Source organism: Protopterus annectens, chromosome 2.part1 (assembly GCF_019279795.1).
Source record: "Protopterus annectens isolate FY-2018-M chromosome 2.part1, PAN1.0, whole genome shotgun sequence".
Lineage (NCBI taxonomy): Eukaryota > Metazoa > Chordata > Ceratodontiformes > Protopteridae > Protopterus > Protopterus annectens.
The window spans coordinates 781402119-781415679 of record NC_056729.1 but is presented as its reverse complement, the minus strand read 5'-3'; the positions used below and the strand labels follow the sequence as shown (position 1 = coordinate 781415679).

The 13561-nt window shown below is 37.2% G+C and overlaps 1 protein-coding gene across 4 annotated transcripts in view; it reads right to left on the bottom strand.

The window, feature by feature from the left end:
* Positions 1 to 326: 326 nt before the first annotated feature.
* Positions 327 to 13561, bottom strand: part of CRACD (capping protein inhibiting regulator of actin dynamics) — a 1952305-nt gene continuing 1939070 nt past the window's right edge. For 3 of the 4 annotated variants that reach the window (XM_044062482.1, XM_044062486.1, XM_044062484.1), the window contains one exon: positions 327 to 2719. In XM_044062482.1, coding sequence (XP_043918417.1) covers positions 2559 to 2719 — 161 coding nt within the window. In that variant the 3' untranslated portion in view covers positions 327 to 2558. The remainder of the gene's footprint in view (positions 2720 to 13561) is intronic. The other variant, XM_044062485.1, reaches the window with a different exon arrangement.

The window sequence follows — 13561 nt, the reverse complement described above, 5'->3', positions numbered from 1 at the left end:
TTCAGAAATCAAGACACTCTTCTACCAGTGATCAAAACAAGAAGGTCTTAGTTACAGATTGTTACAGTCCATAACACCAGATACCCATTTTCTAAGACCACAGACCTGGTAGAGCTAAATGTTTTTGTATCAGTAGCCAAACCTTAAGCACTGTTGTATTTTGCTTCTTAGAGTAGCTTTGCTAACTTCCAAACTTCAGGATCAGGATTTGATATCTGTTCTCTCAAAGCCGTTCATGTTCTCATTGTACTGTCCTTGACCCCCCCCCCCCCCAAACATGCAAGGTGTTATTGTTGAAACATTAGAGGAATTACACATGAACATTGTTTGGCATTTTATTGTACTAAAATTTATTTTTCTTAAAACATATTGCAAGACAAAGGCAACACTAAAAGTTCATGTATTAAACCTAATAAACCCAAAATGTACAGTTAGTACGTTAATAATGAAAAGCTTTCACCACAAAAAACATTTTAATTACATGAGTGGACTGTACACTAACTTGGAATTAAAGGACAACAAAATTAGAAACAATTGCACTTTGGAATATCATAAATAGCAAAATGAATTATAGTCATTAAAAAAAATCACTGTTTACATATAGTTTTGTATTAGCATTATTAGCTGTATACAATTCTGTCAGCTGTAATAGTGGGATTTGTTTTAGAAATAATAACACTATTAAACATATTACATTATACAATGGTTTAAATAATTCTGCCATTAGTATTAGCATTATATATTGCGCAAATTAACATATTCTAATTAGCAAGACACTAATAAGAGTCACAAAACAGTAACACTTAACTGGTATTTTAGTGCAAACTTCTTAGTGTTGATTTAAGGTGTTAAAACTGAACACATTTGTTATTTTACATATTTACCATGTAAAATATGATAGTTAATTATTTTCCTGAATCTAGTAGTTGTACTAAACAAAAGTGAAGTATGACTGAACTGAGAGTTTAAATGGGGTAAGTTGAAAAAAGAATACACACAGTATATTTTGAACAGCTTACGTTTTCCAGAGTCTCTGTTTCTCTCCAGTTTCGTTGTTCTGCCTTGCAAAATTTGCCTAAAGATCTTTTTTTTTTCATTTATTCATTTCTGTTGTTTAATCCCTTACTGAAATCAAAGAGGTCTTCTTCTCATACATTGCTTCTCTCTTGTTCTCTCTCTCTCACATTGTTCATAATTATTCACATAGACCAGCAACCAGTTACGATTTCACAGAGACCCTATGTCTTCAGTCGAGGGTCAAATATTGCAAGCAGAGGAACTCCACAGGCATATCGAGGATTACAGTGAGGTACTCCGAGGCAGACATAAGTTATGCAGCTAACTCATCAAGGCACCCCATCCCAGACTAGTGGTGACACGTACTAGTGATGACCATGTGGTATGACTCCTTATAGCTACATATTATTCACTTATGAAGCTAAACAGATGGGAAACACTTATAAGTGATATTAAAAAGCCATATTATAGTAATTAAAGTAGTATAGCATGTTTCCACCATGGCAATTCCACTTTGACAGAAAGCTCACTTGAGAAAAGCAATACTGAAATAGTTTTGAACAGTCATACAGACCAATGCAAACTGTTAAGTCAGCCTGACATTGTGGCACATCAGACTCACTGTATCCCAACTCCTGAATGGGAAAGATACCCCTTATGAATGAATCCTATCTAGTTCCAATACCAGTTTTAACCTTGCAACTATGTCAAGAGAGGACCTATATATTTTTATGTTTACTGGAGTTTTCTTGCTAGGCCGCTCAGTTTATAAGGTCTGAGCTGAGTAATGGTAAGGACTTTGCTCCACAAATGTTTCACGTAATTGGATATCTACAGAAACCTTTCCTTACTTGGGTTCCCACATGGACAAAAAAAAAAAAATGAAGCTGTGTTACATTCTGGTTAATAGTTGCTGCTAAGAAAATTTCTACTGCTCAGTGACAGCAAGTATTGCTTCCTTCTTGTAAACGGGTTCCCTTAAAATCACTGTTTTGGTACTTAGCACAAATTGCTTCCTTTTTGTAAAAGGGTTCCCTTTAGTCATCATTTCTGTACTTATAAGCACAAGACCTGTACCAGTCAGCCTTGGGATCTGGATGTCATTGCATTCTACTCAGCACTGATCACGTGACTTGTTTGTTAATGAAAATGTATGTAGTCTATAAAAACAAGAAAAAAAGAGAGGAATAGATTTGAAATCCTGAAATATCTGGAGTTTTTACTTTGTTACTTAAAATCTACCTTGTATACAAAGTTTCCTGCAGATTCTGGAATGTTAAAGACGAGATATACTTTCCACCCTATGAGCTCTGTGCACCTGTACATAATGTACACTTCAAACCAGCTTTAAAGAGTTTTTGCTATTTACGATGTGTAGAAAAAAAATCCAGGAGGAGTCAGCTTCTTTGCCTGAGACTGTAGTGTGAAGCGTTCTTCATTTGCTGGATGCAGCTTGAGTTAATGCAAAGAAGAAATAGCACAGTAAGACTTTTTGATGTTATCAACAAGCATTTGGAAAAGAAAAAGACACATAAGAATGTCTACTTGATAATTTGAGGACAGTCACTCCAGGCTTTTGCTTTCCTTTTGGCTAAGGCTAGCCATACTGGCTCTGTTGACACAGGGGTAGCATCTGGAGTAGAAAACCTCTTGGAGACTTCTTTAACTGATGGGGCTAGAGTAACAGAGTCTGACATGTCATCTGCAAAACAAAGAAAAAAAAATATATATATATATTTACATATATGTTAAACATGTTCCACATTTTTCCCTATACAGAGTGATGACAGTAAGGATACATCTGCTACATGCAATTTTCACAATTTCACAATCATATTTATTAAAATTCTTGTTGAAATAATTCATGGATCCCATGTCTTCGAGTGGACATTAATAGTGACAGCATCAGTTACTTATGGGCTGTAGTGTTTCTATTTTTAGGTTTATAGGTAGATACTAGGCTATCTGCCCAAAGGCATTTATAAGCCTAGCCAGAATGTGTTGGCTTTCGCTGCCCTCTTAGATTAGTTCCCTGTGCCTTTGTCCACTGAAGTGATCCCCGGGGTAAACTTTCTGTTTCCCCATCAACTCATCAACTTTTCTCTTGAAGAATGTTAGTGAGGAGCTCTGCCTAATGTAGACTGGAATCTTTTTTGAGAGCATGGGAAGTCTCTGGGACAGGAATCTATCCCTCCAATACATCCTATTTATTGTTGTGGTGAGGTTTAGATCCCTAGAGTGTGTGGCTCAAAGGGATATGGTTTTCTTTAGGTGGAGCATGTCCATCAATTCTGGGTTGGACATGGCCTTGTATGTCAGGCAGAGATCACCTCTGAGTAGGCGGTATGCACTGAGTACAGCTGGAGCTTCTTCAGTCGAGCTGCATAGGGCATCTGTTTGAGGCCAGTGATCATCTTGGTGAGGTACCTCTGTGGTCTTTTCAGCGGTTGCAGGTGTCTTGTAGGGTACGTCCCAAATGGGGCGTTGTATTCTATGATGGGTCTGATGAGTGATGCATAGAGGGGCACAATGCCTCTTTTGATCTGGATGCAAACCCTTTTGTGATTAGGTGGGCCACATAGAAGGATTTTCTAACCACTTTGGCAATGTGACTATCAAAGGAGAGATTACTATCTACTTGGGTCCCCAGATCCCTTATTTCATCTTCCATATTTAGTGGGCTACTGCCTATGTGGTAATTTGTGGGTACTTTGTTTTTTCCAAAGGGGATGACTATGCACTTTTTGGCATTTAGCTTGAGGCCATGATTTTGACACCAGATATCTGTCTCAGTGAGACCCTTTTGGAGGATGTCTGTGTCAGCCAGAGAGTCAGTTATAGCCCCTAGTTTGCAGTCATCTGCGAACTTGGTCAGCCATAGTCCTCCTGTACTTCTGAGAAGTATATGCCGAACAGGAGGGGTCCTAGGACTGAGCCCTGGGGAATGCCACTTGTAACCGGTTTAGAGTAAGACCTAGCTCCCACAACTCTTACCATGTGGGTTCTGTCCATGAGCCAGTTGGTAACCCATCTTGTGACGTAGGGGTTTATGTTCAGACTAGTGAGCTTGTCTATAATACCAGAATGGGGATTGGTGTCGAAGGCCTTTGCGAGGTCTAGGTAGGCTGTGTGGACCACCTTTTCCTCATCTATAGTCTTGGTAACTGTCTCAAAGAAGTCCACCAGGTTTAGGAGGCATGATCTGCCCTTAACAAAGCCAAACTGGGTAGGGTCCAGTGTTTGGAGGTTCCCAATGTCTCTGTTAATGAGATCCAGGATGATGCGCTCCATAGCTTTGCAGACCAAGCTAGTCAGGCTTGTAGGGCGATAGTTCCTGGGGTCTGTTGTGGCTCCACCATTGTGGAACAGAATAACCGTTGCTATGCGCCACTCTATGGGCATGTAGCCTGTGGAGAGGTTGAGTATGAACAGTGTGTTTAGGTGAGGGATTAGTTCATCTTTGAGCTCATGTAGGACGCAGCCTGGGACACCATCCGGTCCCATTGATGCTGTGTTTTTGGCTTTGGAGAGGGCTGTTTTAACCTGAGTGTCTGTGATTTCAGGGGCACTACATTCATCTGGTATGGTTATGGACCCTTTTGGGAGTGAGGGGGGGGGTGAAGTTTGCACTGAACCTGTCTGCCAGGATGCTGGCGATATCAGTCGGTTCAGTGTACTCTGAGAAAATCTGGGAATTGCCACTTAGATTCTTGACATAGCTAAAGAATGCCTTATGGTTATCTTTTTTATTTGAAAGTGATAATATTTGTAGCTTAGAAGAGGTAAATTGCAAAATGGATAAAGGCAATCTAGTTGCCCGTGCACATTGTAACAACCAATACAGCTTGTACTCAGTAATTCTAAGACATTAGACTTCACCGAGGGCACCACATTTTCTACACTCTTTGTGATAAATACCTTCTGTTGCTCTGAAGTGTCACAATGATACTATGTTTATGTGACCATTGGTACTGGAAAATGGGTCTAACACAGGTGCTTGCATGCTAGTACCTTGCAAAACACCTGCTCAAAAATGCAAATGCTTGAACTCCCATTAGCCTGATCACCCATTTCTACCTAGCCTTCCCAACACCTGACCCTATAAAAGATATAGCCCTACCATTACCCTAAATCTAACCTTAAAACTACCACAGAATTTCCAACTCAAGTCCTTGCTCTCTTAACCTAAAACTCCACTCCCCCTCACTAACCCTAAATTCCCTGATAACTCCCTAAACCTAAAACTCTCCCCCCCCGTCCGTTAGCCTAAATTCCTCAATTGCTTCCTAACCCTAAAATTCTCCACCCACTCCCTAAACCTAAAACTCCATTCCTGCTCTTTAAACCTAAAACTTCCTTCATGATCCCTAACCCCAAAATCCCCCTCTTGCTCCCTTCCCATTATTGTCATACTTACCATGCTAAAACTTGAATAATGTGTTCGGGTAAACTGGGGCAGCCTGGAAGCATTGTATATACTTTTGTTGTTATTTGGTCAGGCAAAAAGTCAATTTGATATTACAATACAGTACACATAATGTCTGTTAATTGACGACAAACAAAAAATGGCACACAGGCTAAGCTTGACTGAAGTAACACTGTAGAACAATATGTAATATTTAGGAAGGTCAATTTTTTTGTGTTCATTTGTATCACTGTGAACTTAACTAGACAAATACTTGACATGGAAATCATTCTGGTATAGAAACTTTGTTTTAAAGACTGCTTTTGTGTAGGCTTGCTGTGCTCGTACAAGTGAGTACGCTGATTAACCAGAATCCAAAAACTGGGTTTAACACTGCCCTACTCAAAAATCTGTCTAATTTACTAACTATCAATTATAAAACACTTAACTAATTTGAGCACATTAGAGACATAAAAATGGAAAAAGTTGCTAGTCCTGTTGCCATGCATTTTAAGTTGTTTTACAATAGCAATCCAGACTCTCTGCAAGCCAGCATACTAGAACAAGTTAATTGGGGGGTGTTGGCAACTCTGAGTTTAAGAAAAAACATAATTTGTTATATAAAGAAAGTATTCATATTTTAAAATACAATGCTTTAAGCCATTGTGGACTTAATACTGAATGTTCATGGAAACTTTTGATATTGTTTTCTAAGTATAATAGAAATACAGTATTTAATGTTTTAGACAATTAATTAGTTAAGTGTTTTATAATTGATACTTAATGTTTGTATAAAATGGCACTGTTTTTTCCTTACTGATGTACTCCTAGAAGGCATTTTTTGCCGAAGTGCTAGAGACTTGAGACGTTCTTGTTAATAAAGTGCAAGCTGGTGATTTTTATATTTTTTACTGGCCTTTTCATCATATTTTTATACTTTTGGAGTTTCTTTGTTGTATTTTTGTTTTAGGTATTATTTAAATGCCTTTAACTTTCACCAGGTTAATAGGAGAAAGCACAGGGAACTGACCTTTAGACATGCCTGGTGGGGTGGGCATTAATAATAAGTACTTGATCTGTTTCCTTTTAGAATATTTAGTATTCCAGTTTCCTCCCACATCCCAAAGACATGCTGTAGGTGGATTAGACACTCTAAATTGGTCCTAGGTGTGTGCACGTGCATGTGTGTGCCTTCTGTGGAAGGCTGGGTGCCAGGCTGGCAACTCGACACCGTAAAACTCCACTGCCAATTATGAGCAGACAGGTGATCTGCTGTGGCGACCCCTGACCGGGAAAAGACAAAAGAAGAAGAAGAAGTAAATGTCTTCATCTTAAGAAAGCTAGAGAGGGAGATTCCTTCATTTAAACCATGGTACCAAAGTATTATGTTCTTCATCTGTAAATATGTTGTAAGTAATTGCTATGTTAAATTGTTAATCGCTATGTAATCCAATGTAACTACTGTCTGTTTATTTTAACTGTGGAGCTTTTCTCCCCGGGCCTCTGCTGAAAATGGACCTACGCCCAGTCGGACACTCCCGGTCAACAAATGTAAATAAATAAATAAAAATAAATAACTTACACATTATGTACAGTTCAACAGCTGATAATAAATATAATGAAATACATCAAACCAAATTAGCATGCAGTAAAGTTACTTGCACATTAACGTAAAGAAAAAAAAATAAATCACTGCTACCTCAGTTGAAAGTAAAACAAGTATTTTTTCAGAGCTTAACATTAGCTTGCATTACAGCTGAACTGCAGTAGAAGTGGATAAAGACTTGATCAACTGAATGATTCATTGTTCAGAGTCGAACTTTAATAGCAAGACAATAAATACTACTCAGAGACAGTAATCTGACTGAAAGATGTATTGATTGGAAACCCACATACCCTGTACAACACAGAAAATAACATTTTGAATGATCTTTCAAGATGGCTGCACATTGAGTAACAGCTTAATTCTCGCTCTCCCATTGTGAAAACAGAAACCCAGAAGAGAAGTCCAGTAGACTTCTGTTTTTCTGGGTAAATTTCAATAACTGGCTAGTAACTGCACTACATGGATACTAGGAAAAATGAAATACAGAAAATCAGCTCCAAAAGGTGAGGAAAAAAACACTGACTGGAAAAGTTCTGCATCTGTTCAGCAAAAAGTAGTGCAAGCTCCAGACATGATTTCAGTAACTTAGAGGAAAGTATGACAACTGTGGACAGACCTGATTAAAATAAAGGAAACAAGGACGGAGTATATCAACTCCAACAACAAAAGGCTGGAAAAAAAATATAAGAACCTTTAAACAGATATTCAGATGAGGTGATAAAACTGCAAAAATCAGAGGTTGAAATGAAGAAAAGGGTGGTTGAATATGAGACTAATCAAGGAGAGATGTGTCAAAAAATAACAGAAATAGTGGGCAGAGCACATAGGGAAAATCTGAGATTTTCAGCTGTACCAGGGAAACTGGAAGGAACAGACTGTATTAATTTTATGAAAGCACAGATAAGCAACTGGAGTGGTATTCAACAGCAGGAGTTGTTAGTTGAAAGGGCAGATTGTGTGTTTGCTCCAAACCTAGCTATGAGAAAGAAACCTAGACCTTTAATAGTAAAGATGCAATTCTACCAGCAGAACGTTTGGATTCTGACAGAACTGTGGCAGAAAGACAGTACTAAAAGTGGGAGAAAGCAGAAAGCAGTATTTGTAGAGAATGATTACTCATTGTACACCAGGCAAAAGAGGAGTAAATGTATATCACTATTCAGAGAATGTTGAGAAGCAGGCGTGAGATTCAAACTGCTCTCCCTGGAGGGACAAAATCATTTTTTGATGCAGAACATGCTAAGGAGGAAATACAAAAGTTTGTTCATCAAACAGTAAGCTGTGAAACAGGAGAGTCTGCTTCTTGTTCTTCTGGTAATAAAGACCACAGAGAAACTGTGCCAGTGAAACCTTTTCCAATGTTTCAATGGAGAATACCGGAAAGAAAGAAGGATCATAGGAGGTTACTAGGCTAATAGTCCTAGGGCCCTTTCAAGCCTAGTCAAGTTCAATCCATGTTCCCAAGGGTGTCTGGATCAAGCAGACACTAAAATCAACATCTATTTCCCCTGTCTAAGAGGGACACAAGTGGAACCCCCGGGGTGAATTTCCAGTTACCCATCCAATCATCCAAATTACGCTTGTTCCAAAAGGGAACAGGAGAGTTGACTAGAATAATCAAAAGTATGTTGGAAATGAAGCAGACACAGGCTTTGGGAGATGGAGAGGAACAGGAATAAAACCAGTAACTTGAAAAAAGACAAATGTGGGATTATAAAGCACTAATTATATTTGTGAAATATGACAGATAAGAAAATCTGGAAATATTGGACTTTTTTGGACACTGTTGGACTTGTTTGGGACTCTAAAGCATATGCCTTACCTCATGTCATTAATATTCAGAAAAATAGTTAGGGGAGGGGAAGCAGAAGGAGAAACTTAACTATAAGTAAAACAAAATTATTTTTTAATAGTACTATTTTTATAGTGCATGATTTTTCTCTTCATGCTGTAAAGTAAAGTTTTCTCAGTTGCTTTTAAGTGTAATGGGGATACTATTGTATATAGGTGCTTCTGTTTTTTTTTTCTTTCTCCCTTCTTCTGTCTTTCTCGTAGTTCAGTTTTAAGAAATGTAATGACTGCAATGTAAAAAAAAAAGTCTGGTGAAAAGTGCATGACAAAATATGTGTTGGGGGTAACTGGATTGGGGCCCTTGGCTTGATCTAGCAACAAGTTTTAAGAGAAAGCAAGTAAATGAAAAAGAATATTGAATGTTATAAGGCTTTTTTCTGGCAAATACATGTATGCTTAGTAGCAATTCAGTATCTGGTCCTCATGGAGACAATATGATAAAGAGAAATTGGCTAGGAGATAATGTTCTGTGAAAGCTGGGAGAGCTGTAAAGATGAGACAAAACCAGATAGCACTTAATAGAAGCACAGGCTTCACCATGTCTCTTAGCGTGGATAATCTTTATCTTAGATTAACTCATATTTGTGAGTGTGGCTGTCAGTTTTCGACATTTGTTCCTATTAGAAGGGTAACACATCAATATTTGAAGATGTAGATAGTTTTGTGTTTTAGTATTAAATTAATAGATTTTAGGGGGGTGTTGTTATTTTTTGAGGGCTTTCAATAAAGCAGAAAGTTTTATAAGATGTGACATAGGCTCAAATGGATATGACAAGAAACAATTATATAAAAGTTCAACCTGCCAAAGAGTTTACTTATGTAACACAAAAGTTCAAACTAGACAGTTAACAAAAAAGCTGTTGTACATAGAAGGTAGGAATAATAACTTTTTAATACAATGATGCTTTCTGTAATGTCTTTAAATGTCAAAGGTCTCACAGGATAAATACAAAAAAGAAAGTGTACTGAATTATATTAAAAATGTAGAGTGCAAATAGCAATGCTTCAGGAAATACACTTGGAAAGAACTAAACATATGAATTTGATAAAGAAAGGTTTTCGGGATGGTTATTCCACAGAATACTTGGGACAAAAGAAAAGAGGAGTACTTATATTAATTGCAAGAGGAGCTCAATTAATGACAGAAGAGGATAAAAAATGATAATGATGGTAGATGTGTAGTACTGAGGGGCTACTGGCAAGGGAGGAGGATTACACTGGCATATATTTATATTCACCTAAAACTGCTATAATGAAGCTCAAGAAAATTCTGGGAGAAATAATCAGCTTTCAGCAAGGAATATTACTTATAGGTAGGGACTGAAATTTGATTTGCAGCAGTGAAGATGTGTCTAAGGGAAGCAGAAGGGAAAGTACAACAAAGGACAGTAGACTTTTGAAGAAATTTATGAAAATATTTGGCATGGAAAATGTGAATTCGGTACTAGGAGTTCGGAGTGAGTTTACATATTCTTCCCCAAAAAACAAAAACTGGGCTAGGCTAGATAGAATTTATATTTCAGAGGAACATATGCATTTAATTGAAGGTCTTGATACATACCCAATAACTATTAATAAACTAATAACTAAAATCGAAACACAGGGAAACTAAATAAAAATGAGACACTGGCACTATCCCACCTATCATACCTACTTATGAACCTATCTGTTGAAACGACCAAGAATTTATGGACTGGGTAGTAGAAATTATTCAGAAACTATTAGAGAAGATAGAATTTTTTTCTGAAAATATAGTTAGGGAGTGGGATAAAATTAAAGTGAAGTTTAAAATATGGTGGAAATAAAAGAAAAAGTGATATGGTTAAGAAGTAACAATAATTACTTGGAGGGAATGACATCTGTTACAGTATTGCAGAATAAGGGGATCTCACAGAACAAGAAGAGGAGCAACTGCAGAATACTAAGCAGAAACTAAGAGATTACCTCAATAATTTGAATAAATTTAGAAAAGATTGTTGTTGTTAAGCAACTGCTTTTGATATTAACTCTAGAGCACAATGACTCATGCAACAGAAAGTAGAAAGGGCTGCCACCAAGCTTAGGCAGCCTATAACATGGAAGGTAATGAGATCCTGTAGCGGTATTAGAAATATTTCGGAAAATCTATTAAAGTATGCATAAAGCACAGAAATGTGGAAATAAAGAAAAGTTACAAATGGAAATGTTTATGGTCGAATTAAATATGCCAAGGTTAGAGGTAGATGACCCTCGATTGCTAACAGTTACGCTAGGAGGAGATGAGATAAAAATGGTGATGTAGAACCAATCTACAAGAAAGTCCCCAGGAATAGATAGTATTCCTATGGAAGTTTGAAAGCTAGGAGGGAAAAAATGATAAAGTTCTGGAAGGTTTTGTTTAAAAGTATTTTAAGAGGAGAAGTACCAACATTCTGGAAGAAAGTGGTGTTAGCTGTAATACCTAAAGAAGGTATAGATCCATCAGGTCCATCAGATCCAGCTTCATACAGGCCCATTTCAATACTACACCATGATTATGTCTATAATGGCTAAAAGAATAGCAAAACTGATGGCACAGTTGATAGATATGGATTAATGTGGTTTTATGGAGTGGAGGCAAACATTTGACAACATTAACAGAACACTGATAATCCAGAGGGAAGCAGAATATAAGAAAATACCACTGTTATTGGTGGGTCTTGATGCAGAGAAAGCATTTGACTGAGTAAGGTGGGACTTTATGAACAGGGCAGTGGAAGCAACTGTATTGCTGATAACATTATAAGGTTGATTAGGAGGATATATGAGGGACTGGAGGTGAAAATTAAAGTGGATGGGGCCCTCTGTGGTAATTTCTGCTTAAGCAGAGGAACCAGGCAGGGTGTCCAATTTCCCCTTTGTTACTTGCATTATATTTAGAAACACTGGCAAAGAAAATAAGGGACTCAGAAATTCAAAGATATAATTGGTAGGGTAATCAAGAAATGCTGGCTCTACTTGCAGATGATATTATCAAGACACTAATCAGCTCTGTTATGTGGGTATGGATTGTAAGATACAAGGAGTTAAAGTGTTTTTAGTCACTTTAGTCTTATACACAGGTCGGGCATATATTTATCAACCAGAGGAGAAGTTGTAAATAGCAATTAATAAATAGCTGAAGGTTTTTATCTGGGAGGGGAAGATGGCAAGAGTCAAGTGGGATAAACTGATTCTTCCAATAGAACAAGGTGAATTGTGATTACTCAATTTGAAGGGGTATTTCAGAGCAACATATTTAAGGCTCCTATACATAGTACAGGCAGAAAAATATAATTCAAACTGGAAAGGGATGATAATGAAACAGGGGGAAATTCAAGAAATAAGGAGAGACTGGGATTTTGGATGCAGATCTTTAAGGAGAATAAAAGTAATCATACAGACTATTATATTCATAAAGTATCAGAAAGTGTGCTAAGAACTAAGTCATCATGGGAATGGGGAAAGGAGAGTCTGCTGACAGGGATGACTGCAATTAGGGATACAGACCATAGGCAAAAGGCTGGAATTTATTGGAGAAACCTGGCAAAAGAACCAATGTAGTGGGAGCAAATAACTAGAGAGGTGAAAGGTAATAGAATGGAAAGACACTAAGAATTTATTTGGACTGAAGGTTAGAGATTGCCTTCCCTATCAAGGATTGATATCAGTGTACAGGCAAAGAAAAAGAAATGTAGGTGTCCTAAATGAAAGACCAGTACTGGTAGAGTTTTTAGTAGAATATAGAACAGAAGATGCCATTAAAAGGAATATTTAGTAGAGCATATAAAATATTGCATGATAACTATAAGAATCAATCAGAGGAGGTTAGAAAGGATTGGGAAGAGAGATCGGATATGCAATTCACAAATAAACAATGGGGGATATATGTATGTTTCCCAAATATGGAAAAAAATCTAGAAGATTTTGGATTTTTGCTTGGAAATGTTTACATACATATTTTTACTCCAAGTAGACTACAGAGAATATTTCCTCAGGTAGACAGCAAATGTTGGAGGTGTGATGGTGAAGAACAAGATAATTGGGAACATGTTTTCCAGGAGTATAATGAGTTAGCAGACTTTAAGGATTCCCTGCAGGCTACTCTATCAAAGATGCTGTGTGAGCAAATTGATGTAACTATGGAAATGATTTTTCTGAGCTACAATACAGAATCAGAATGGGGTAGACATTGTAACGCCTTGCTGAGACTAATTATGATGGCTGCTATAAAAGCAATTACTAGAAAATGGAAATCAATGTCTAAACCAATTGTACTAGAAGTAGTGAATATAGTAACAGAGATAAAACAACTGGAAATGGGATCTTTTGAAAAGGGTAGGAACAAATTACATACGAAAAAATGGGAATTGTGGAAGCAATGCATACAGGGGAGGAATAAGGTTTAAAAGAAGGCAGTACTTGAATGATTGACTGACAATGCATAGGTAGATTATAAGTATTGTATAATGTTTGCAACTAGAATTATGTCAATATGGTTTGTGATGTAAATTGCTTACAACTGGGGTTGCATCAATATGGTTTGCTTGCATTTATATAAATGTATGATTGCGTATATCATAAGTGATAATTTAGTAAAGAGATTTCTTGTTTAAAAAAGTGACATTTTGAATGCCTTATACTTTATGATTTTATTGAGCACACGTCTTTAAGCACTAACATTG